General features: G+C 39.6%; 1 protein-coding gene across 1 annotated transcript in view; it reads left to right on the top strand.

The window, feature by feature from the left end:
* Positions 1 to 1,839: 1,839 nt before the first annotated feature.
* The window catches only part of PRKCI (protein kinase C iota), a 51,626-nt gene continuing 26,097 nt past the window's right edge, over positions 1,840 to 27,368 (top strand). The window contains exons 1-6 of the mRNA XM_083364461.1: positions 1,840 to 1,882; positions 2,035 to 2,236; positions 13,451 to 13,572; positions 17,329 to 17,418; positions 19,290 to 19,340; positions 22,854 to 22,939. Of these exons, the coding sequence (XP_083220587.1) occupies positions 2,088 to 2,236; positions 13,451 to 13,572; positions 17,329 to 17,418; positions 19,290 to 19,340; positions 22,854 to 22,939 (498 nt within the window). The 5' untranslated portion in view covers positions 1,840 to 1,882; positions 2,035 to 2,087. The remainder of the gene's footprint in view (positions 1,883 to 2,034; positions 2,237 to 13,450; positions 13,573 to 17,328; positions 17,419 to 19,289; positions 19,341 to 22,853; positions 22,940 to 27,368) is intronic.

Below are 27,368 nucleotides of genomic sequence, written 5' to 3'. Positions count from 1 at the left end.
ATTTTTTGTCTGGCTCTTCAAAATCCAATTTTTGCATTCACAGAGTGCTACAAGCAATACTACTGTCTGCACTATTCTAGTAATTTTAGACACAGATAAATCACAGTATTTTGTTCAGGACTTTCATTGCTGGGCTCAAATAACTAGTAAAACAAACAAGTTTACCAAATATGCTACTCTGCTTCAATATATATCATAATTTCCTCAAACCATGTTGTGGTTTAAAGCTCATGGACAGGTGTTTACAATATGCTGAGATAATGGCTGAGTTTCCACAATGCATGGAACTAAACAATCTAATCCCATTTTGGTCTAGTCTAGCATGTTCAGCAACCTTATTACAGGATGCTGCCAGAAGCATCACCATGATGCTAAAAGCCAACGTGCTAACATTTTTTCTTTTTCTTCCTAATGAAAAACAAAACATGGAACCAATAGGGAAAATAAGGTGAATTTCAACATCTGGAACTCTAAACGGGTCAAAATTCCATTAATTCCATGACTAAACGGACAATGAAAAATTCCACATCTAAAATCTACATTCTCATGCAGAAGCAACCTTTTGTTTTTCAGTAAATCACGCTCCCATGTTTTAAAGATCGTGCTTCTGCTACAGCTCACGTGTCGCAGCTTTATTCCTCTACAAAAATATTAAGAGTTTTCGAATTGTGGAAGTACAGAAATGTGAGAAGTACTGTAAGTACAAGGCAGAAATCGATGCCCGTTTGCACAATCTCTGCAGTGCACTGATCCATACTTTGAAGCCTTCTATGCATTCTGCGATTTGTAGCGTTCCCGCTTTAGAAATGCCCAGTTTGTACCAGTAACATGCATCACAGTTTTACACCACGCTTTAGTTTCGTAAGCTGCGATGAACGAAAGCCGCCGGTTCTACCGTCTTTGGCTTTCAGCAACGCTAGGTCTGAGTAAGGCAGGGGTCTTCAAACTTGGCCCTTTTATGACTTGTGGACTTCAACTCCCAGAATTCCTCAGCCAGCCGGGCTTGAGTTTAGGGCTATATTTTTTTTAAAAATAATAATAATAAACCTTTATTGTCAAAGTACAACATGTGTACATTGAGATTAGCTGAGCCTCCCCCCCCTCCCGTGCTCTCTCCCCCCCACAACACAGTGACAACAAACCCTCCATCCCACCACACCGTGTGAGCCAACTACACCACGCACCGGCCTCCCAAGTCAATTCTGCATAAGATTATGTCCCATTTAAAAGCCTAACAGCCCAGGGATAAAAGCTGTTTTTCAGCCTGTTGGTACGGCTGGCTATATTCCTGTATCTCCTACCGGATGGTAGGAGAGTAAAGAGATACCTCTTTGCTTTCTAACCATCTACGCTAGGGGTCTTCAAACTTGGCCGTTTTATGACTTGTGGACTTCAACTCCCAGAATTCCTCAGCCAGCTTTGCTGGCTGAGGAATTCTGGGAGTTGAAGTCCACAAGTCATAAAAGGGCCAAGTTTGAAGACCCCTGGAGTAAGGTTATGCCAAAGTCTCCTCTCTATGATCTATTCGTCAGGTCCGCAGGCAGAAAAAAGGGGGAACGGCAAAAATGCTGACAAGCCATTCACAGCCTCTTTCCTCGAAGGGAAGAATTTGGCGTCCTTCGGCCTTGTGAAAACAACGCCTCGGAGAATTCATCCGTGCGGCCTCTCGCCCGCCGCCCCCCCCCTCTCTCCGCCTGCTTCTTTTGCGCCCTTCGCTCCCCTCTTACGCCCGGAGAAGTGGTTCGCTCCACAGCCGGCACGAGCGCCCCTCCTCTCCCCTGCTCCTTCTACCCTTCCGCTCCGCGACTTCGGCTGGTTCGGCGAAGTCCGACGGCGTACCCTGCCCGCGCGGGCTCGCTTCTAGCGCGCGACCTCGGAGCGGGTGGGAGAGGAGGGGAAGGATCCGGGCGTTCGTTTACAGCGGCGGCGGCTGCCTCTTTGGGGATAGGATAGGCGTGGGAGGGGACGCACGCACGCACGCACGCACGCACAGTCCTCCCTCCTTCCTTCATTCCGCCCCCCCCCTCTTTGCAGGTCCGGGGTGGGGCCGCCAGGGAGGCGGGCGGGCGAGGCACGGCGGAGAGGCGATGCCGACTCAGCGCGAGAGCGGCAGCAACAGCATGTCGCACCCGGGCCCCGGAGGCAGCGGCGGCGGCGGCGGCGGCGGCATCGGCGGCCTCGGTGGCCTCGGAGGGGACGGCGCCCATCAGGTCCGCGTCAAAGCTTATTATAAAGGGTGAGTCGGAGAAGGAAGTGAGCGGGGAAGCCTGCCTTCGGGCTTGGGCGAGAGCGGCGGATGGACGGCGTGCAGCGCGCCGCCGCCGCAGCGGCAGCCTCAGCCGAGAGACAAAAGGAAGGATCGGCTTCCTGGTGGGATCCTCTGCCAGGGCTTCCTAGGAAAGTGGGGCGGGGGAAATGGAACTGCTCTTTCAAGGCCGGCTCCCCCCCCTCGGCAGCGGCGGTCTCGGAACCGACTAAGCTGCCTCCCCTGGCCGCGGCCATCGATTACGCCAGCGTTTCCCAACCTTAGGAACTTGAAGATGCGTGGACTTCAACTCCCAGAATTCCCCAGCCAGCTATGCTGGCTGGGGAATTCTGGGAGTTGAAGTCCACGCATCTTCAAGTTCCTAAGGTTGGGAAACGCTGGATTACGCTAACTCGGGGCGAGCTCGGTTTGCCTGCTGTACTGAGCCAGCCACTGCGATATATATATATATATATATATATATATATATATATATATATATATATATATATATATATATATATATATATATATATATATATATATATATATATATATATATATATATATATGTATGTATGTATACACACACACACACATACGGAGAGAGCAGTTTGTGCACCCAGTCATTACAGGAGGCTGGTTCTTGAGGAGAGGTTGGGTTAAGGGTCAAATTGCTGGGCAGCCTCCTGCTATTCCTGTGCAGGGCCTTAGAAGCTGGCTATCTCGTTGGATCCAGGTTAATATGCTAGCTTGAACTCTGATTCTGCTTCAGAGGAAGCACCCTGATATAATTGCATAAGAAGAAGGGAGAATGGCATGGGCAGAAGATACTCTGCTGGTAGTAGCCCTCCACAGAGAGGTTGGGGAATGGTTGATTACTTTGAGCCATTGAGCTCGTGCTGATTCAGAATGATTCAGATTTATTAAATTTATATGACTTAATTAACTCACCTAGGACAGCCAGTTTGGTACAGTACCAGGCTAGAAACTGGGAGACATGAGTTCTAGTCTTGCTGTGAAGGCACAAAGAAGGAATGCGTAACCTTGGGCCAGTCATTCTTAGCCCAAGGAAGAAGAATGCAGTGGCAAACCATTTCCAAAAATACCTTGTCAGGGACTCAAGTCAAGCAGCTACCAGGAGTTAAGGCTGATTTGAAGGCACAAAAACAAAACCACTCACCTACAGATACCAAATAAAAACAGGCTTTTTCAATGGATGGTGAACAAGGGTTAGTACTGATAAGGGATGTTTATGAGATTGATAGGGAGTTGCAGGCTTAGATGGTTGCATTTTCATACATTCCTTAGCAGCAGTAAGAGGATGGCATCCTCACTGGGCCTTGTGGTTGTAGATGAGATGGGTACTCAGGATTTAATTGTTAAGGGAAGAATGCTGTGGACCTTTGGGAATGGGTAGGGATGAGAAATTTTAATATTCCACACATAGAAGCAAGTAATGATGTTGTGGAACGGCAGCTTTAATAAAGTAAATTAGTGTTCATGGTGTAAAGGAGGAGGGAGAAAAATGTGTGTGGGATGCAAATTCAAGGAATGCCTGTGCTGCTAGGGAAGGGGGCAGGGAGGGAATTCAGGAAGAGAAAGCATGTCAAGGTCAGAATCTCAGGAATGAAGCATAGTGAAAGTTAAGGAATATATATGCAGTGAGACTTCATGAATGATTGGTAAAGCTGAGATTTGAGCTCACTCTTGAAATAAAACAACAAGCATAATAGCAATATGGTCTAAAGTATGTCAAGCCTGAATTACCACTTTATGCATTTTGTGGTTCTTTGTTTATGTTTCATGCCAGTTGCAGATAACTATTTAGATTCATGGGGCGTGATATAGCATTTATTGCATGGAATTAAAACTTGTTTAATGTGTGACACACACATGGTGGGCGAGAGGGAGAGAGCGAGGGAGAGAGCTTTGGATTTAGACAACCATCAAAATTAAGTAAAATGACTAGAAGAAACACTGGCTGATTCTTCAAATATGTATTTTATATATAAAGAGGAATTCTCAGCTTAGTGTTCCTTCAGACAACTTGGACTACAATTACCATCATAGTCAAGTAGGTTTGGTAATTGAAAGGTGATAAGAATTCATAGGCTAGCACATGAAACAGGATCAAGTTGGGGAAACTACAGTAGACCAGGGCTAATAATAGTCCATTGAAAATGAGTTGTGAGAAATTATTTGTTAGGCAAGGATGTAGTTCTGCGAGTGTAGTGTGGATCCCAGATTAATTGAAGAATGTCATTTTGTTTTGCTGGTTTTACACCTGGAGATGTGAAAGAAAGTACTTGGACCTGCCAAAGATACTTGTTCATCATGTTGGACAGAAAGAACTTTACGTTTTGTTTTATTTTCACCCTTGAATCATAACATTTTTTTTAGCAAATGTTGGGCAACTTAGTTGGGGAATTAAGAATTCCTTACAGAATCTTGGTTTGGGGAACTGACAATATTTAAAGAAATATTTATTTGCAATTTGAAATGACTTAAATTATTTATCCAACTTTGTGAAGTATTTAGCAACTAGGGACAGATTAGAGTTAAATACAATATTACCTCTTCTTTTAGATCCCGTTTAAATAGTATCTTACAAAGTCAGTGGGGAAGCCAGATTCACTTAACAACCTTGTTATTAACAGCTGCAGTGATTCATTTAAGAGCGATGGCAAAAATGGCCATACAATAGGGCAAAATTCACTTAGCAACCGTCTCGCCTAGCAACAGAAATTTGGGGCTCAATTGTGGTTGTTAAGTCGAGGACTACCTGTATAAGTTCATGCAACTTCATGTTTATTTGTATCCCACTTTTTATTACTTTTATGAATAACTCAAGGTAGCCAGTATATCCAACATCTCTTTCTCCTCCTGTTTTCTCCACACCAATAACCCTGTGGTGAGTTGGGCTGAGAGTGAATGATTTGGCCCAAGGTCATAACTTATAGATCCTTGTTGAAGGAATTCCATGTAAACATTTCTGTTTGCAAATAATTTGTATGGGAAATTACCAAAGGGAAACCAGGGCTACAACTAGACTAGAAAGTTGAAAAACATGTTGAAAATAACAGACCATTCCATATTCTTGCTAGGGAAAACTGCATGGATATGTCCATAAAATCACCAGGAGTCGAACTTGTATGAAGTGTGATTTTTTACCTAGTAATTTTCAGGGATTTATTTTAAGGCTGTGTTTTATGTTTTCCAGTTTTGAATTAAATGTACTGTTTATTATTAATTAAACAAGTAAAGCAGCATTTCTAAAAAGCGTCCTTTGATTTCATCATAGTGCTTGTATGAATTACACCAGGTATATTTCTTTTTGGAAAAGGAACATCTCTTTTTACTAAGTATAATATTTTAAGTAGTTCCCATTTTCTCATTGGGATGCTTTAGATTTAGTAATCTATAAAGACAAGTCATCGACTTATGATCGGAATTGAATCCAGAATGCCTGTTGCTAAAAAGGTGGTGGTTAAATGAGCCACACCTGATTTTACAACCTTTTTGCCGTGGTTGTTGAGCGAATCACTCTAGTTGTTCATGAATCACAAAGTCACTAAGCGAATCCAGATTCCCTTATTGACTTTGTTGGTTGGAATCCAGTTGGGAAGGTCACAAGTGGCATTCACATAACCCAGGGACATTGCAACCATGCTAGTTTCCAAGCACTTGAATTTTGATCACGGGACTCTGGGATGCTGCAACAGCGTAAATGCAAGGACCAGTTGTAAGACACGGTTTTCAGTGCTGTAACTACAAATGGCCACTAAATGAATGATTGTAAGCTGAGGATATCCTTTATGTGTTAAAACACCCTAATGTTGGACACTTAGAACTGTTTTTATTATGGAATTGGGGGAGGCAGGTACGTGTCTGATAGCATATTTAAAGCTTGAAGAAGAATGTATGTTGGGGAAGGGGGAGACAGCACTCAAAATCAGCTTTCATGGTCTATTTTGAAAAAAACAAAGTGGTTTTCTTCTGAACAGTTAATGACATTTGGTTAGGTTGTATTCAGTGACTCTCTCCTGCCAGTGTCAGGTTTTATCATACTGCTGGTAGAATTACCCAGGGTAAGAGAGAAATAACTAGGTAAATCTTACATTTCTGGTCTTACTAAATAGGCATTTTCCCCAGATTTTTCTATTTTTAATATTTACATTTCCCTTTTCCCAGTGTACTCCAGTGCAGTATCTGTTCTGTCAATCCAAACTAAAATAATAGTGTATGTCTCATTCGCTAATACAGAACTTAATACCGCAGAACCGTGGTGGTGAACCTATGGCAGGCGTGCCACAGGTGGCACGCAGAGCCTTCTCTGTGGGCATACGCACCATCGCCCCAGTTCTAGGCCTTCAGCTGGCTGTTATAAAAATTTTTTGCTTTAGGCCTCTGCCACTGTGTGCAAAAAAAAAGGTTTAATAAATCAACCAATTTCAATTTCTCGCAGGAAAAAAAAAGAACTCACAAAGTTGGAATTGATTGAACTTTTTAATCTCACTCAGTCTTCCATTACCACCGCAGCCACGCCCACCCAATTGGCCACACCCACCCAATGGGCTACAGCCACCCGGCACCCGACAATACATAACTGAGTTTTAGGTTGCAGTTTGGGCACTTGGTCTCTAAAAGGTTTGCCAACATTGCCGTAGAACAAAGTGTTAACACCAAATTGAGAAAACAAGAGAACAGCTAAATATTCTGTTAGTATCTAGTATTTTTGTAGAAAAAAAGGATGCATTCATTGTTCATCTTTTCTGTTTTGTCTTAATGTTTAGACGCCATTTGGAAGCATTACATTTTTAATAATGCATCTTGAGAAAGAACAGAGACATAGGATTGTAAGGGACCTTGGAGGTCTTCTACAGTAATGCAACTCCCTGCCCAGGGCAGAAATCGTCAAACCATTCAAGAAAAATGGTTGGCTATCTTTATTTGAAAATTACTGGTAAAGGACCATCTACTGTTTGTAATAATTCTCAAAGTCAGGAGATTTCTCCTTATTTCGAGGTTTTCTTTGTACAAAGGCTACTGGTTCTTGTTCTGTCCTTGGGACACCGCAGAGAATAAACCCAGAGCCTCTATGACAGCCCTTCAAGTATCAGAAGACTGTTGCATGTTTTCCCTCAGCCTTCTCTTTCACAGGCTAAGCATGCCCAGTTCTTTTAACTTTCCATAGAATGTATCCTTAAAGCCCCTCAATGTCCTTGTTGCTTTTCTCTGTATGCCATCCAGGCCTTCAGTTTCCTTCTTGTATTGTGCTGACCAAAACTGGACACTGTATTCTAGATGCAGTCTGACCAGCACAATCTAAAGTAGAACTATCACTTCTTGTGATCTTGACATTATATGTCTTTTGAGACATTATATGTCTGTTGATTCAGTCCAAGATTGCATTGGTTCTTTTGGCAGCTGCTGGCTTATGCTTAATTTGTGGTCTGCCAGGAAACCGAGAGCTTTTTCAGTAGTACTGTGCCAAACCGCCTGTATAAATGAGGACCCAGATTGTTGGGGGCAATTAAGCTGACTTTGTAATAATGCCGCTTGTGGGGGGGCCGAAAGCCCTAATAAGCAGGCATATACATAGAATGAAGGCTACTGCTAGGCTTGTAAGCCGCCCTGTCTCTTCGGAGAAGGGCGGGATATAAATGGAATTTTTTAAAAAGAATTATACCTGTACATCGGATTTTTCCTGCATGAGTGCAGATTCATTTTTTTTCTCTGTTGAATAGCATTTTGATGGATAGGGCCAAGGATCCTTTTGAACCTTAAGCCAGTCTTCTGAGGTCTTAGCAGTCTACCCCAATTTTGTATCGTATGCAGATTTAATGAGCATCCCTTCTATTTCCTTGTCTAAGTTATTTATAAAAGTATGCAAAAGAATATTATAGGCAGTCTTCACATAACAACTTCACCTGGGGCTGGCAACTCTTGTTGCTAAGCTACAAGGTTGTTAAGTGAAACATCACATGACCACACCTAACTTATGAAGTCAGTTCTGCAGTGGTTATCAGGTGATTCACTGGCAGATATTAAGCCTGAAATGCGAACCAACTTGCAATTGCCTGTTGGCTTCCCCACTGACTTTGCGTTGGGAACCAGCTGTGAAGATCACAGATGGTGATCACATGAGTGCAGCTGCAAAATGCTTGAATTGTGGTCATATGACAGGGTGGTGTAGGGGGAGTGGATGCTGTAATGGCGGTATGTTCAAGCACTGGTCATAAATTTGCTTTTTCAACATTGTAACTTTGAGCAGTAACTGAATAAGTTGTTGTATAGTATGAGCTCTTATAATCAGTGACTGATATAATCAGATTTGATTATATCAGAAAGAGGGTATATAGATGAGCAGTCTTGCAACTGAAGGATAGAAACTGTTTTCAAAATTTAAATCTCCTTCCTTTGACATTGCCTTGTTCAGTTTGGCTATAGGTTCTCAGAAGTGGTCTCCATATCACTAGCCTTTAAAGAACCTTTATTTTTACTATCCTGCTCAGCCTTCCCACTTGTTTGCTGTATATTATTCTTTTGAGTTGACAACAGCTATGGTTCTGCTTCATCTTAGAGATAAATAAAATGTTGTCTGAAACAGTCATAAACAAATGTTCTTTTAGCCATTTGCTACAGAAGTCTAAAAACCAAAACTTTAGGTACAAACTAAATAATTAGAATTTGCTATCATAAATGATATTTCTCTGGTACAGAAAATATCCTGTTTGTACATGTTCAGGCATCCATTGCTGTATTTGTACAAGAGTAAAATCTGACATGTTGAAGAACCTGCAATATTTATTCTGTTCTCTTGATTGACTAAATGAGAAGAGTAACTGCCAGTAGAACATGAAAGGAAAAAAATCTAAATCTATTTGGTTATTAAAAATCTCTTGTGTCCTGTAGATGTTTTCAAAGAAATTCCATTAAATATATCAGGATGTCCAGGTAAAGCTGGAATACATTTTGAAAATACATATTAATCTCATAGAATTCTTGTACATTCTTGCTTCTGAACATAATTCCAGCTTGGTGATAAGCAAAGTAAGTATAGGATGTCCTATTCTTTAATGTTCTTTAAGAACTAAGGTTCAAGATAAAAAACACTGTGTGTAAGAAATCTCAGTCAATGAATTCCTTTTATTGATAGCTAGTTTCTAGTGCTCATAAAAAGATGGTCTCCTAACTTTATTGAAGTAAGTGACATAGGTACAAAACTATTATTCCCTACGCTTTTGGACTGTCTTTCCCAGGTATGGATAGTTGCCTACTTGCCTTCTCTTAACTGATGAAAAGAGAAAAGCAAGTTGTCTCCTGTTTTTAGCTATTGACGCTGAACATAGTTCAGATCAGGTGTGTCGAACCCATGGCCTGAAGGCCATGTCTGGCCCTGGATAGCTAGTAATGCAGCCCCAGAAGAGCATAAAAATATTTTTTTAAAAAGGATATTTTTAATTTATCTACATTAACTATGTTAATATACTTTATATACAACCAAAGACAAAGGTTGGATATCCATGGTTTAGATACTGTTTTAGTATCTAAACTACCCCCCTTTCTAATTAAAACTTAGTATAATTTGCATTTTGGCATAGATCTAACATTTCATATGTATGAGGATCTGTCTAAGGCTAAGCCAGGGGTAGGCAACCTTGGCTCTTTTATGACTCGTGGACTTCAACTCCCAGAATTCCTGAGTCAGCTGGCTCAGGAATTCTGGGAGTTGAAGTCCATGAGTCATAAAAGAGCCAACGTTGCCTACCCCTGGGCTAAGCCATTCCAGCTATTGTGTGTGTTTCATTTAAGAGCAGTGGTGGCACAGTGGTTAGAATGCAATATTGCAGGCTGACTCCATTCACATTGCCAGGAGTTGGATTCCTTTGATACTGACAGGGCTCAAGATTGACTCAACCTTCCATCCTTTTGAAGTCGGTAAAATGAGGACCCAGATTATTGGGGACAATATGCTGACATTGTAAATCGCTTAGAGCAGGAATGTCAAACTGCCAGCCCACGGGCCGGATGGGATACATCACGCGACGACACATGACGTCACGAGTTTGACATGCCTGGCTTAAGAGAGTGCTGTAAAGCACTGTGAAGCAGTATATAAGTCTAAATGCTATTGCTCTTTAAATGTGTGGTGAACTTTATACATTTCAGGGTGATTCTTAAATGTATTGTAAAAAACTGATTGAAGAAATGTTATCATTTGTCCAATAAGGTAGAACGGTGGTCTTGTTCTCTCTGATGCTCTGTTAACTTTTATGTTAATGTTGAAAGTTAATGTGTCTGCAGCTGATTATTACATCTGGAGTTTAAATGAGTCAGAGGGAGTTGTTTCATGATCTGGCATAAACAGGTTAGCTAACTGGAATTACTTAGTCACAATTAAGGTATCATAGCTGTAAAGGTTGAAGACTACCTTTTTCTTTACTCTCCTATTAATTTTTTAGAGAGAAAAAACCACTGTTAAAGTAGACAAACCTTCAATTGCAGAAGAGTATTTGTAATACTTGGGCAGTGGTTGATTAAGAAAAAGAACATTAAAGTTGATTAAGATAAATAACATTGGAAAACATTTTTTTCTACCTAGAAAACGTTATGAGATGTTGTGCTTCTGAAAATCCTTTGGGGGATTAATTTTCTTATTTGTAATAGGTTATTCTTAATTTGAACAGTGAAACAAACATAGGCAGTTTGAAGTTTCTTTCACGAAGGAAATGTCTTTAGCATGTTCAGGTTGGACTGTAAGTCTGTAAGTTGTTTGTATAATCAAGAACATCATTTCTTCTCCTGACTCCTTTTTCCTTGCTTGTTTTTGTTGGCAAGAATAAGCTTTTCTATGTTTAGTGGCCAAATTCTAATATATGGCTACAAAAGTCCAGAAACAATGGGTTAGTTTGGGAGGGATGTTGAGCTGTTTTTTAATTGATTGAAGATTCATTGAGATACTGCTGAGGGAAAGAAGGAATTTAATTCACAATATGTCTGTACAGCTAATGGAAGGAGACTTCCAGATGCAACTAAATGTATTGCTATTGAAAAGACAAAGTAATGTGACGCAAACACCTCCCCCCCAGCATTCCTGTTGCATTATTTGTTGGCTAGGAATCATGAAGAATGTGATAGCTATGTCATAAATCGGATGACGCTTGGTTTTAACCAACTTTTATTGTGATGATTCCATCAATAATAAAGCTTCAGGAAACTTCACCTTAACTGCTGTAGAACCATATTTATCTTCTCGTAAGCATGAGCCTTTTATTACACAGGGCTTTTAAGTAATGGTGGTAATTCAAGTTTAAAAGACTCGTAGCCCGAAGAATTCATTGCAGAGTGGTATATTTCAGAAATATTTCTGAACTCTTTATTAAGTCCTCGTTTAATTTTCTTTTTAAAAAAATCTAACAACATAATCTCAACGTGACTCATGCTCTTGTCATTTTTTTAATTAGATTACTGCACTGTATGGGGTTGCCTTTGTAACCCCCCCCCCCCGGAGGCAGTGGTTAGTGCAGAAGGCAGTGTGGCCTTGTTAGTGGCAGATGTTAACCAACCAAGAGTGCATAATTTTCACCTCAGTCTCTATTCGTAGGGTCCCTGAGGCAAATCAGAGTGCTATTTTTGGTCATAATCCCTTACGGCATGATCCCCAACCCCCAGTCCATGGACTGGTCTGCAGCATGCCAGAAACCGGTCCGTGCAAACAAGTGAAACCCCATCTGTAGGATGCAGGCATCATGCAAAACTATGCCCCATCCAGTTCGCGAAAAAACCCTCTGTCCACGAAACCAGTTCCTGGTGCCCAAAAGTTTGGGGATCTCTGCCTTATGGCCTGGCACCTAGGTACTTGCAGAATCTGCCTTTTACCTCAATCAGCCTGTCCAATAAGTTCTTTTGGTCATGCCCACTGTCACGAGAGGAGAGGAATGAAGACCAGAAATTGTTTCCTGGTTGCTTTTCTCTCATTGTGGGATGCCTGGCCTATAGAATTAAGGCTGGCTCCGTTTCTTTTAACAATCCAAAAATTACTGAAGACAGAACTTCTGCAATACACACACACAAACAAACAAACACACACACACACACACACACACACACACACACACACACACACGGTTGAATAGTTTGTTATCATTACATTTGAATTATCATATTTAATTCCTGCTATTTTTCATTCAAAATTCTTTTATTTATTTTTCATTTTCAGCTGTACTGTAATTTATTCTTGTATGGGCTGTCTTCAACTTTCGATCACAGTTGGGCCGAAAATTTCTGTTGCTAAGTGCGACAGTTGTTAAGTGAATGTTGCTACAGTTGTTAGGTCAATCACTGTAGTTAATAGTATGATTGTTAAATGAATCTGGTTTCCCCCTTGACTTTGTCAGAATGCTGCAACAGTGACTCTGGGACACTGCAACCATCATATATGAACCAGTTGCCAAGCATCTGAATTCCAGATTCAGCCATAGTTTCATTCCATACAGCGTTAACCGTGTGAACTCTCAGGCTTCCTCCTTCTGTTATATATTCAAGATGGACAGTATTTAATATTTTATTTGTTATGTGTATATGTAGGGGTGTGGGTCTATACATATGTTGTATGTAGTATGTTTTAGGTGTGTGTCACGTATGTGTTTCACTTTGAGAGCGGGCATCTAAATTTCATTTTTGTTGTGTGCTGTTATGCCCACAGTAAAAAAATGACAATAAAGGTTATCTTATCTTATCTTTGATTACGTGACCGTGAGGATGCTGCAATGGTCATAAGCATAAAAAATGGTCATTAAGCCACTGTTTCAGTGCTGTTGTAACTTTGATCGGTCACTAAATGAATGACTGCAAGTTGAGGGCTACCTGTATTGTTGAGGATTTGGTTAGTCATTAGTTGTTTTGATATATTTGTGTTTACCATGGAATATTTTAACCGTTATGCATGCTTTTAATGATTGTTTTCTAAACTAGACTGCTTTGATTTGGAGATATATAAAAGGAATAAATAAATAAATCTTGTATACCCTTTGTTTCTGGAGAAAATAGGGGCTCATGCACATTTAAATCAGCATGAAGTTGTTTTAAAGAGTTGAACATACAGGCGGTTTCATGTTAACTGATTAGAAGCAAATAAAATAGATACAATTACAGATGGATTTTCAGCTCTGAATTAATAGTCTGTTGTATTCTTTTCAGGGACATTATGATAACTTATTTTGAGCCTTCTATCTCCTTTGAGGGACTATGTAATGAAGTTCGAGATATGTGCGCCTTTGATAACGAACAGTTATTCACTATGAAATGGATCGATGAAGAAGGTAAGTTAGCACAAAGTAAAACTATTTCATAAATTACTAGAATATTCCATCAAGTGCCTCTGTGACTTTTTGCAGTTGTGTAAAAAGTCACAGAGGCAATTTGTGATTTTGTGGTTTTGGTCTTGACTCTAGATTCAATTTTATAATAGTATAGGGGTTATCAAATGATATTTGCATTGCTTTAGCTTTCATGATCATTGTACGAATGACCTTTTTTATGTTTGAATCTTGAAATATTAGAATTTAGGCTTCTCTGTCTCATAGATTGTTAAGTTGCTTAGTCTTCTTCAGTTTACTTTCGAATTATGTGGGAAATAGATTGAAAAAGAAAACAGGAATTGTTTTAATATATGTGGAAATTTATATTTTTCTTGTTCCTCTCAAATGCTTTTGACTGTGTCTTACTGCATTTCCAGTGGATTCATACAGAAAAGATAGTCCAACAAGCTGGCCAAAACCTCAGAAAATATTAGCTCACGCAGCTGGTACAGTTAAGTTGAAAATATAAGAAATAGTTAACTGTGGAAATAGATGCAAATAAAAGTATTGAACTGGAAAGTGGCAAGACAAGTTCTTTATTGTATTTCATTTCACATGACCTGCAGTGTAAACTTCCTCATATTTAATCTTAATTCAGAAAACTGGATAGGGAATTTTAAAAGTTAATAATATACAGATAGTCCTTGACTTACAACCATTCGTTTAGTGACCATTTGAAGCTACAGTGGCATTGAAAAAAGTGACTTAGGACCATTTTTCACATTTATGACCATTGCAGCATCCCCATGGTCATATGATCAAAATTTAGATGTTTAGCAACTGGCTCATATTTACAATTGTTATAGTGTCCCGGGGTCATGTGATCCACTTTTGCGACCTTCTGACAAGCAGTCAATGGGGAAGCCAGATTCTTTTAACAATCATGTTACTAACTTAAGAAATACAGTGATTCGCTTAACAACTGTACCAAGAAAGGTAAAATGGGGCAAAATTCACTTAACAACTGTCTTGCATAGCAGTGGAAATTTTGGGCTCAATTGTGGTTGCAAGTCGAGGACTGCCTGTACTGCATTTAATTGTTAAAAAGTTACATGGTGATATAGATAGGAATCAGTAGCCTGCTGGCCACTTCCAGCAATCTAATTCTAGATCCACATTTTTTGTGTGTTTTGTATATTGATCATGATTCCTTGTATTCACACTAGAGTTAGAAATCCAGTTTTAGTTATTTCATTGTTCCAGTCTTTTTCCAGCTAATTACATGATGATAGCAGGAAGGACTTTGTAGCGATGGTTAGATAGAACAGGAAAGTTTTTAAAACTTTGGCATGCATAGAAGTATTGTTAAAGAAAATAAACATTAATTCCAGAAGGATTATAGGCATTAAATTCCCTCAGGCATATCTGAGAACATGCCTCTTGGATTAGCACTGTGTTTTTTTAAAATTGCTCTGCAGTTCTGTTTGAAGAAGAACAGGTTTGTTCTCCAAACAAGTCCTAATAAAAGTTCTTTTTTTAAAAAAAATCTGCAATTAATTATGTTATTTGCTTCAGTGCGTGCTTTAGCTGGTCTTGTTTAATTCCTTTTTAAGAGCTTTAAAGAAGGAAATCTAATCCTTGAATTTTGAATGGTAAATATCTTTCAAATGAATATCCAAGTGCTTGTTTAAAAGCAGGAGCCATTTGGATATGTTGGAAGGAAGGAACTCAGGGTATAGGCCTACCCTACCTTCAAACAAAAAAAAAACCCACTAACACCCAAAGAAAACAAAAATGTTTTAACATCCACAAAATATTTCATTTCTTTACGTTATGCCCATGAAATCTGGCAGAGTGGACATTTATTATTTATTTTATTTTAATTCTATTTATATCCCGCCCTTCTCCGAAGACTCAGGGCGGCTTACAAGCTTAGCAGTAGCCTTCATTCTATGTATATGCCTGCTTATTAGGGCTTTTGGCCCCCCCAAGCGGCATTATTACAAAGTCAGCTTAATTGCCCCCAACAATCTGGGTCCTCATTTTACCTACCTCGGAAGGATGGAAGGCTGAGTCAACCTTGAGCCTGGTGGGACTCGAACCTGCACTAATTGCAGGCATGCTTTAGATCCCTGGCATTTTAATCACTAAGCCTAACCTTTTCTTCACTAATGGCCCCTTTTAAATACCCTTTGTGGCCACAGACCATGGCCACTGACCCCCAACACTTAACATTTAAATCATAGCATTTCTTCAAGCCTTCTTGGACCCCATGTGATGACATCGCGGTCCCCAGGGGTCCACGGACCACAGGTTGAGAACCACTCCATTAAGCAACGGTTGCAAACCATAACATTGTGTAACTGCACTGCTTAGTGATGGCAGTTCTAGTACTTTTGGTTGCTGTTGCTAAGTGAGTCCTGCAGAGTTAAGTGCAATAGCCCGGGGTTGCCATTAAGGGCCTCCTGCTATCTTCCTCATAAACTTTGCTTCTCAGAAGCCAGCAGTGAAGGTTGCCAATGGCAATCATGTGACTGGCATTCTGGAATGTCGTAACTGATCTGGGTGCCTGGATCGCGTCATGTGACCGCTGGAATGCTGAGATAGGCAGAACTTTGAGGACCCTAAGTTCTACTTGTCCACCGCTGCTGTAACTTCAATTAGTCACTGAATGAGCAGTTGTTAAAGGAAGACAACAGCTGGTAGCACCAACACTCCAGAGAAGAAGATGTAAGACATCATTGTTACAAAATGGTGAGGAGAAAAGGACCAAGAAAGTAATTATTATGAACAAGAAATATGTGATTCAAATACCGTTTCACTGAAATATGACAAACGATTCTTAAAAATTAAGCAATAAAGACTGTAAAAAAATACTGAAAATTCAAAAACTCAGTTTAATTTGCAAAATTAAAATGATACATTAATAAAAACATTTCTAAATGGTCTGAAAATGTTATGTTTTATGATTTCTTCCCAAGCCAAGAATGAATTAGGGGAAGAGGCTTAGGATTATGTCCCATCTTTTGGAAGGCTAAGTATCCAAAGTCCAAAGAGGTCCGAATGAGGCATAAAAGGGAAAGCTGCCAGAGAAAGATTAAGTTCAAAAATGGACAGGGACTGTGGAGAAAAACAAAATTAAATGTTCATCACCATTATTTACCATGTGGTAAATATTCCTGAGAAGAAGGCTTGCTGGCAAGAGAGATTGCTGATTGTTGAAGAATGAATCTTGTGATCTTTTTGATGGATTTTTCATTCATAATTTCATGCCCATCTTGTGAAATAGATAAAACAGAAACATTAGTATAGCTCTGAGAATTCCTATAAACTTCCTAAATAAAAAAGTGCTGTCATGAGAAGCTGTCATAGAAAATATCCAGTGTGACACATTAATCAATTTATAAAACAAATATAATTGGAGCAACAGGTTGGTGCACATTTATTTTATTCAGAAATAAGGGTGTGTATTGCAATAACAGATTTAACATTGAAGGACAATATTTCTAAAATAAATACTTCATAAATTTCCTTAAGTTGTGCAATTACCCTATGAAATTGCAAGATTAAGAACTTTAAAGAAAGTATATTGATGGAAATTATACTTGTCTGTGGCTATAATAAAGATTGATTTGATTGTTTCTGGAAAAAAAGATAATTTAAAAGCACCTTGATTTAAATTTAGTTGTATCACGAAAGCTTCTCGGAGTTGGGATTGCAGCAGGATATATATGTGGTTAAATAAAAATAACTAAACTTGAATTAACTTTTTTTTAGGGGATCCATGTACTGTTTCTTCCCAGCTGGAACTGGAAGAGGCTTTTCGTCTATATGAATTAAATAAGGATTCTGAACTTCTAATACATGGTAACATGGTATAATCCAAAGATTAAAGAGATGGCGTTGAATATTGTAGATAATTCTTTCTGGAATAGAAAGTGGTTCAAAATGTGGAGATGCTTGAAACCCTTTTCTCTTTAGCAGTAATTCTAGGATTTTATTTACCTTTGTAATAGGGTGTTAGTAGACAGAACATGTACAATTCCTTAATTCTACTATGATGACTGATTTTATTGGATTAACTATGATCCATATAAGGGCTCAAATATATTCTTAAAAAAGAATACTGGAGATTGCTACTTGACATGCAGTGTATATATTATGATCTAGAGCAGATCTAGGCATTTTACGCCCACATCGGGCCCTTTGGCTGTCCCTGTCCAGCCCATGTGGATTGCTTTTATTTTGAAAGCGACTTTTAAAAAATATATAGTATGTGAATGCGTGTGTGAATATGTATTACATGCGTATATGCCTACGCATTTTCATAGCCTTATTGCTTCAGACCTTTACAACCATCCCAGTTTCTCATGCGACCCCATGGGAAAATTAATTGTCCACTCCTGGTCTAGAGCAATGGTCTTCAAACTTGAGATACCTGAGGAACTCTTTTCAGTGTGAAAAATTAGTGTACAATCTACTGATAAATCATTTCATATAATACATTTTATTAAGCAAAATTTTACAGTTAGCATGGCGATAATGCGGTGGCTCAGTGGGTTAGGACGCTGAGCTTGTCGATCAGATGGTCGGCAGTTTGGCGGGTTGAATCCCGAGTGCCGCGTAACAGAGTGAGCGCCTGTTACTCGTCCCAGCTTCTGCCAACCTAGCAGTTCGAAAGCAGGTAAAAATGCAAGTAGAAAAATAGGGACCACTACTGTGGGAAGGTAACAGCGTTCCGTGCGCCTTTGGCGTCTAGTCATGCCAGCCACATGACCACGAAGACGTCCTCGGACAAGCGCTGGCTCTTCGGCTTTGAAATGGAGATGAGCACCGGCCCCTAGAGTCGGAAACGACTAGCACGCATGTGCAGGGGAACCTTTACCTTTACTTTTTTAATAAATTTCACACAGTGTGAACAGCAATTGTCATGTTGAACCCTTGGATGATTCTCACAAAACCTTGGGGTTCCAGTAAACACAGTTTGATACTATCTTGTGTAGAAGGATGTAACTCTAGATCAGGGGTCAGCAACCTGAAACAGTGAAAGAGCCACTCAGAACCGGTTCCCTCACAAAAGGAAAAACTGGGAGCCGCAAAAAATGTGTGCACATGCGCGTACATGCACGCATGCGCAGAACAGGGTTTGACTGAAGAGTGGAGCCAAGGCGAGATATGCACCTACCCTGCATATTTGAATTGGTTGAACTTTTTTAGTCCCACTTTTTTGTTTTTTGGACTGCACATGGCAGAGGACTGGGAGCCGCAGGAGACGGCTGAAGGAGCCGCATGTGGCTCCGGAGCCTCGGGTTGCAGACCTGTGCTCTAAATACTGCAAAGTTTTAAATTGTTTTTCAGATGATTTCTTTCAGTTTCCTGTAGGGGAAAAACTGATTTATAGTTACACAAATTATCTCACAAATCATGCAAGTTTGATCCTCTTTAATGATGCATCAAACCCTGAGCTGTGGTGGCACAGTGATTAGAATGCAGTATTGCAGGCTGACTGCCCATTGCTAGGAGTTTGATTTTGACAGTCTGAAGTTTTACTCAGCGTTCCATCCTTCCGAGGTTGATAAAATGAGGACCCAGATTGTTGGAGGCAATATGCTAAACTGCTTAGAGAAGGCTGTAAAACACTATGAAGCAGTATATAAGTCTAAGTGCTATTGCTATTATTGTTGCTTCCCACATCTTTAAATTAATCACTAATCTAATATTACTACTTTCTTCTCTAGTGTTTCCTTGTGTACCAGAAAGGCCGGGAATGCCCTGTCCGGGGGAAGATAGTAAGTATATTAAAGTTAATAAGTAACACAACTATATCATTTAAATTGATGCTATGATGTAGCCTTTGTAAATGGGTGCATGGCAGCATTATTCTTATAAATTGAAACTACTTATTTTAAATGGAAATAAAAGGATCCTAAAAGTATATCAAACAAAAAGAAAAATAAACAGGTAATCCTCGACTTATGACCGGTTATTTAATGTTTGTTTGAATTTACAGTGGCCATTGTAAAACGTCACACCATGCACACACGTATCTGCGGTCACATGACTGCATTTTGGTGCTTGGCAACCAGCTTGCATTTATGTGATTTGCTCTACGCTTTGTAGGTTTCTGGCAAAAAAATTGCCCATTTCTGAGGATGGATTTGCTTAATGAACGAGTGATTTGCTTAACAGCTATGGGATTCAGACTTAAAATTGCATGATTTGGATTTAACGACTGCCTGATTCATTTAATCAGCATTGTAAAAACAATCAAACACATGGGTGTCTTAATTTATAATCATAATAATTTACGACTGAAATTCCAGTCTGAATTATGGTCATAAGTTAAGAATACCAGGTTTGCCATAGAAAACCTAAAATATAAATAATATTTACCCCCAACCCAACAGAAACACTGGATTTTTTATGGCATCTACAGTCATGGCCGAAATTGTTGGCACCCCAGAAATTTTTCCAGAAAATCAAGTATTTCTCACAGAAAAGTATTGCAGGAACACATGTTTTGCTATACACAGGTTTATTCCCTTTGTGTGTATTGGAACACAACAAAAAAGGGAGGAAAAAAAGCAAATTGGACATAATGTCAAACAAAACTCCAGAAATGGGCTGGACAAAATTATTGGCACCCTTAACTTAATATTTGGTTGCACACCTTTGGAAAAAAATAACTGAAATCAGTCGCTTCCTATAACCATCAATAAGCTTCTTATACCTCTCACCCAGAATTTTGGACCACTCTTCCTTTGCAAACTGCTCCAGGTCTCTCTTATTGGAAGGGTGCATTTTCCCAACAGCAATTTTAAGATCTCTCCACAGGTGTTCAATGGGATTCAGATCTGGACTCATTGCTGGCCACTTCAGAATTCTCCAGCGCTTTCTTGCCATCCATTTCTGGGTGCTTTTTGACATATGTTTGGGGTCATTGTCTTGCTGGAAGACCCAAGATCTCGGACGCAAACCCAGCTTTCTGACACTGGGCTCTACAGTGCGACTCAAAATCCTTTGGTAATCCTCAGATTTCATGATGCCTTGCACACATTCAAGGCACCCAGTGCCAGAGGCAGCAAAACAACCCCAAAACATCATTGAACCTCCACCATATTTCACTGTAGGTACTGTGTTCTTTTCTTTGTAGGCCTCATTTCATTTTTGGTAAACAGTAGAATGATGTGCTTTACCAAAAAGCTCTATCTTGGTCTCATCTGTCCACAAGACGTTTTCCCAGAAGGATTTTAATTTTCTTTTAACTTCTGTATTATTGTATGTTATTGTTGTTAGCCGCCCTGAGTCCTTCGGGAGAAAGGGCGGCATATAATTCCCACTAATAAATAAATAAATAAATAATAAATTTTGGCTTACTCAAGTACATTTTGGCAAACTGTAATCTTGCTTTTTTATGTCTCTGTGTCAGCAGTGGGGTCCTCCTGGGTCTCCTGCCATAGCGTTTCATTTCATTTAAATGTCGACGGATAGTTCGCGCTGACACTGATGCTCCCTGAGCCTGCAGGACAGCTTGCATTCCTTTGGAACTTGTTTGGGGCTGCTTATCCACCATCCAGACTATCCTGCGTTGCAACCTTTCATCAATTTTTCTCTTCTGTCCACGACCAGGGAGATTCGCTACAGTGCCATGGGTTGCAAACTTCTTGATAATGTTGCACACTGTGGACAAAGGCAAATCTAGATCTCTGGAGATGGACTTGTAACCTTGCGATTGTTGATATTTGTCCACAATTTTGGTTCTCAAGTCCTCAGACAGTTCTCTTCTCCTCTTTCTGTTGTCCATGCTTAGTGTGGCACACACAGACACACAATGCAAAGACTAAGTGAACTTCTCTCCTTTTTATCTGCTTTCAGGTGTGATTTTTATATTGCCCACACCTGTTACTTGCCCCAGGTGAGTTTAAAGGAGCATCACATGCTTGAAACAATCTTGTTTACCCACAATTTTGAAAGGGTGCCAATAATTTTGTCCAGCCCTTTTTTGGAGTTTTGTTTGACATTATGTCCAATTTGCTTTTTTTCCTCCCTTTTTGTTGTGTTCCAATACACACAAAGGGAATAAATCTGTGTATAGCAAAACATGTGTTCCTGCAATACTTTTCTGTGAGAAATACTTGATTTTCTGGAAAAATTTCTGGGGTGCCAACAATTTCAGCCATGACTGTATTTTCACGCTTTAGTACAGGAGTGTCAAGCTGCCGGCCCATGGGCCGGTTGTGTCACAACGAAACTGCACCTACCCCATTGCCAGCAATGGGGGAAAAGCTGCATGAGGCCTGTTATGCAACTACTGCATCTTCTGTACATGCCAGTGTTGTTATGGGGCTGGAGATTAGCTAATTTGGGGAGATGTTTCTCTTTGGGTAAATACCCCACTCTTAGAATAATAGAATAATAATGGGGCAAGGATTTATCCTTATTTAACTTAGCTTCCAGTTGCAATGTTTCTGAGAGATACCATATTAAGTTACACTTTCCCATGAGATTGGTATTGTGACTTTGGGTTTCTGCAGTAAAGATTTTCCTAGATATTAGGTGGAAATCCTGCTTAAAAATGACAGAAGATAGTGTTCAAACCTGTTTTAGGTTATTGTTTTTGAATTGGAGGATTAAAGTATTAACTGTTATATAGAATGTGTGGACCTGATCCAAAGCCTGCCTGTTTTTCTGTCAAGATAATCTCCTAAAATATTATCTCAGAGGTGAAGACTCGTCTCCCACTTGGAAGGTTGAGAATTCAATCTTAGGCAGCAACAGACGTTTCTATAGCAGGGTGCAAAGAGAAAATATCTGCTGCAAACTCCATGTAAGCGTCAGGAAGGATATACAGCCAGGAAAAGCTCAGCTTCATTCAGTTGTCCTAACTCCAGCCCAAATTATTAGATTTATGGGGTTATAAAAAGAGGGGAAAAAATCTCCTAAAAAATTATCTGAGCTGTTTAAGCTAGTTTTTAAATATATATATATATATATATATATATATATATATATATATATATATATATATATATATATATATATATATATATATATATATATATATATAAAAACAGGAAAAGCCCATGTTAATGAAGACATTGTTTTCAGTATATCTGTTCTTTTGTTTCTTAGTATATGCAAATTGTTCTCATTTACCTGACTTGTTCAGTCTTTGTGAAATCTATATATAAACGCTTGATTTGTGCAGTTTTTGAACAAGGGCTCAGCTTAATTACAAGATTGTGATGAAACGTACACTTTGTTATAATTACTAGTTTAATTTATTTATTTTTTTCCTTTAGAATCTATTTATCGTAGGGGTGCACGGAGATGGAGAAAGCTCTATTTTGCAAATGGTCATACGTTTCAAGCCAAGCGTTTTAACAGAGTGAGTGCTAATAAATTATTTCATTGCTGCCTTCACTTTTCACAATTGGACTTTGATCTTTTGTGGTGTCACATAACTATTTCTTTTTATTCAAGTACTGATGCTAAGAAAATAGGGTTTAAAAGCTTACATTTACTTTATCAGCTTTTAACTCAGAAATTATTTACATTCACTATAATACAACTTTATCAGTAAGACTTTCCTTTTGATAACCTTTCAATTTTCAACCAACGGCATTACTTCCAAATTATCCTTTGTCCTTAAAAGGGAAGAAATACCTTGCAAGTAGCCTACAGTTGTCCTTAGCAGCTATAAACCACAAAATGGGTGGGAAATTTTCTCAAGAGACCACATGAGAAACTGGAACTGGAGGACCGAATCAACAGACTGAACTTAATTCTGCTCAATATTATCACTTAATATAAAGCAGAAAATTATGCGGCTTTGATTAGCTGCTACTGGTAAGAATACACGCCATATCTTACATTTGATTTCTAATTTCCGGTTGATTTCAAGCAGGCTGGATAGGGACAGCCAAAGGATCAGATGTGGCCCAGAGGTGGTAAAATGCCCAGTTCTGTCATGAAGGATTGTGGCAACTAAAAACATACAATGCTTTGGAAGTATCAAACTGCTTCATGTAGAGTGATTGCATATGGATTGCTTATTTGTTCATGCTGTTTGCTCCCGCCTTTGCAACACGAGCAATCAGATCAGGAAGCTTTTAGTAGTATTTTTTGCCAAATTGTTCCATACCATGTTAATCAATTCAATTAAAAAACAACACCATAATAGTCAACTGAACTTATAATTGAACATCATAAGCTGGGAAGTATAACTTCCTGCTTTGGAACATTATGGCAAAGTGGTTAATTGGAGATTTATTTATTTAAAATATTTACCTAGCTGCCCATCTTTTAACCAGTTCTGGGTGGCTCCCACTCAAAACTTAAACCAACATATAAAATCATATTAAAACTATAACACTAAACAGATTAAAACATTAAAAGTCAAACTTCTAATGTGCAATTATCCAATTCTATCCTCACTGGGGGAAAAGCCAGGTCTTCAAAGCTTTATGAAAGGCTCAGAGGATAGAGGCCTGCTGAACTTCAAGGGGCAGAGTGTTCCATAGGGCAGGGGCTGCCATGGAAAAGACATACTTCCTAGGTCCTGTAAAATGGCAGCATTTAAGGGAAGGGACCAGAAGCCTGCCCACTTTATCTGACTGGTAGGATAGGTAGATGCCCTTAGAAAGACGGGCGATAGCCTGGCCGTGTATCATCTAGGGTTTAAAGGTGATGACCAGGACCTTGAATTGTACCAGGAAAGAAACTGGAAGCCAGTGCATCTTGCAAAACAGAGGTAGCATATGGGCAAACCTAAGATCTCCATTACTGTGTGCCTTGCTGCATTTTGGATCAGTTGAAGTTCTCGGCAGGTTTATATAGAGAGCATTGCAGTAATCCAAAACTTTATCTTAAGAAGGACCTTTTTGGTTCAAACAAAAGAATTTTTCTAGCCTATCATCCTATTCTGAGAATATTCCATCTTCTAGTTCAGAGGTCCCCAACCTTTGGGGCACCAGGGACCAGTTCCGTGGAGAAAAGTTTTTCCACGGACTGGAGAGTGCATGGTTTTGTGTGCTGCCTGCATCCCACAGATGGGTCTGTGCTTGTTTGTGCAGACCGATTGCTGGCATGCTACAGACCAGTACTGGCCCACGGACTGAGGGTTGGGGACCCCTGCTCTAGTTGTGTATGAAAGCCCCAGAGCAGAGCATTAAACTCACACATTCAGAGAAATTGATATTGAGAGTCATAGTTTTCCAAATGTAGAACGAGCGTAGTCATTTTAGTAAAGGTTATCAGTACTATTTTCCACCACTAGAAAGAAGAAGGATGGAAGGATACACACTCCTATCCTAAATATTTGCATTTTTAAAAATGTGATACAAACCTAGAAGTTAGAAAACTGATTCAGAGAAGAGATTGAAAGCCAGGGTTCCTTGGTAATCAGTTCAGTCTGTTAACCAGCAGAGAAAAGCCATGACTACATAAGGTGCAAAGATAAAGCAACTGTATTTCAGTCTTTTTTCTCAAGACAATATTGTGGGAAGTATTTTAAATTGCTGTCAGTTGCCAAATACACCGTTGGACATAATTGAAACTAGAGTGAAGTCTTGTGATCTCCCCAAGAAAAAGGTACTAGTAATGGTACTAGTAATGGTGTTTAAGGCAGGGGTCTGGAGTACCTTAGGGAACACCTGCTGCCGGCATCAACTTCCCTCCGCCCTGTGCGTTCCCACAGAGAGGGCCTCCTCAGGGTGCCACCGATCAGAGAATGTCGATTGGTGGCCCCCAGGGGGAGATCCTTCTCTGTGGGCGTCCCGGAGCTATGGAATCAGTTACCGGTTGAGCTCCGGATGGCGCCCGATCTTCGCTCCTTCCGCCGTGATCTAAAGACATTCTTATTCGAACAAGCCGGCCTGGCCTGATGGGGGATTGGTGGGGTTTTTTATTGTTATTTTAATATTTGTATTTACTGTTTTTAGTGGGCATATATTTAATTCTTTTTTTAACTTTTGTAACTTTGTATTTTTATTCTTGCCCTGTTCACCGCCCTGAGTCCTTCGGGAGAAGGGCGGTATATAAATATTATTAAATAAAATAAATAAATAAATAAAAAGAAAGTGATATTGTTTTCCTTGTGCTAGCAATTTACAAGTCGAGAAATCTTGATTGCTCCTAGTTTTAAGTTTATGCCATAATCTTTTGGGTTCTGCAGGATGTCTTGGTGTTGATGCAACACATTGACACTGCTGTCAGTCTGGAAATTAAATTATGTAAACATATTTCTAAGCTATACTCTGATTTCCCCCCCCCTTTTGTTTATTATTTATTTTATTTATTTATTTATTTAATTAAATTTTTATACCGCCCTTCTCCCGAAGGACTCAGGGCGGTGAACAGGGCATATCTTAAAACTACAAAAGTACAAAAGTTAAAAAAGAATTAAATTATTGCCCACAATAAAAAACAATTAAAAAATATGTATAAATATTAAAACCCTAAGTGATTCCCCATCAGGCCAGGCCAGCTTGTTCAAATAAATGGGTCTTTAACCCGCGCCGGAAGGAGCGGAGATCCGGTGCCATCTGGAGCTCAACCGGCAGCTGATTCCACAAAGCCGGAGCGCCCACAGAGAAGGCATGATGTTTAGCATGATGTTAAAAACATAGTCATTGTGGTATGTACTTATAACAGTAATGAATGTGTAAATCTGACATTGTGGTTCAGTCAACAAACTGTCCTTTCTCATATTGTTAAAATAATCTAATATACTTTTTTATGACTAATTTTTCACCAACTATATACTGAGTATCCCTACGGTACTTTTCAAAAAGCAACTGGACTGAAGAAGGTTCTTGGATGAGAAGTGCAACATTTTCAAGGAAAAAACAAGATCCAGTTGCCTTTTGAAAAGCACCTTTGGGACAACTATGACCTGGATGATTGAGAATCTCCACGGACAATATACTGAGCACTAAATAGTCAGGCTTGCTAATTTTTTTGCTATTTTTTTGCTATATGCATCGGCTATTTGTTTTTTGTTTTTTTCCATTTGCTCGTTCATTCACTTTATCCCCCCCTTTTTTGAAGTGATTAATATTTTAAAACCCTACTGTTAACCCCATATTACACCCCTCCTGCGTGAGCTGCATTGGCTACCGGTTGCCCTCTGGGTGAGATTTAAGGTGCTGGTACTTACCTTTAAAGCCCTACATGGCTTAGGCCCGGGATACTTGCAGGACCATCTGCTGCCGGGAACAAATTCCCATCGCCCAGTACGCTCACACAGAGAAGGCCTCCTTAGGGTACCGTCAGCTAAGCAATGTCGGCTGGCGACCCCCAGGGGAGGGCCTTCTCTGTGGGAGCGCCAGTCCTATGGAATCAGCTCCCCCCTGAGCTTCGGATGGCCCAAAATCTCCAATCCTTTCGCCGCAGCCTCACAACACTCCTTTTCCACCAGGCTGACCTGGACTGACAGGCATTTTAATTAATTATATTTACAATTTTTAATTTATTTTTAGTTTTTAATTTTAATTTATTGCACAGATGATTTTAATTTTATTTTTATCTTAATTTCTGTACTTATTATATGTTTTGTTGTTAGCCTCCCTGAGTCCTTCGGGAGATAGGGCGGGATATAAATCCCATCAATAAATAAATAATAAATAAACTATAGGTTAGAATGCTGTATGAATATAATGTATTAAACGGTAGGCCTTACACTATAGTCAACCTTACATATAATGGGGGAACCTATTGATATTTTGACAAATGTTCAAAAATAAGAGAAAATAAGCGCTTGTAGAATTTAGGATGCTTAGCATAGCTATAGAATAAAAGGGGTGCTATAATCTGGA

Source organism: Vipera ursinii (assembly GCF_947247035.1).
Source record: "Vipera ursinii genome assembly, chromosome: 5".
NCBI lineage: Eukaryota > Metazoa > Chordata > Lepidosauria > Squamata > Viperidae > Vipera > Vipera ursinii.
Note: the sequence above shows the minus strand (reverse complement) of the source record. Positions and strands in the feature narration are given on the sequence as shown.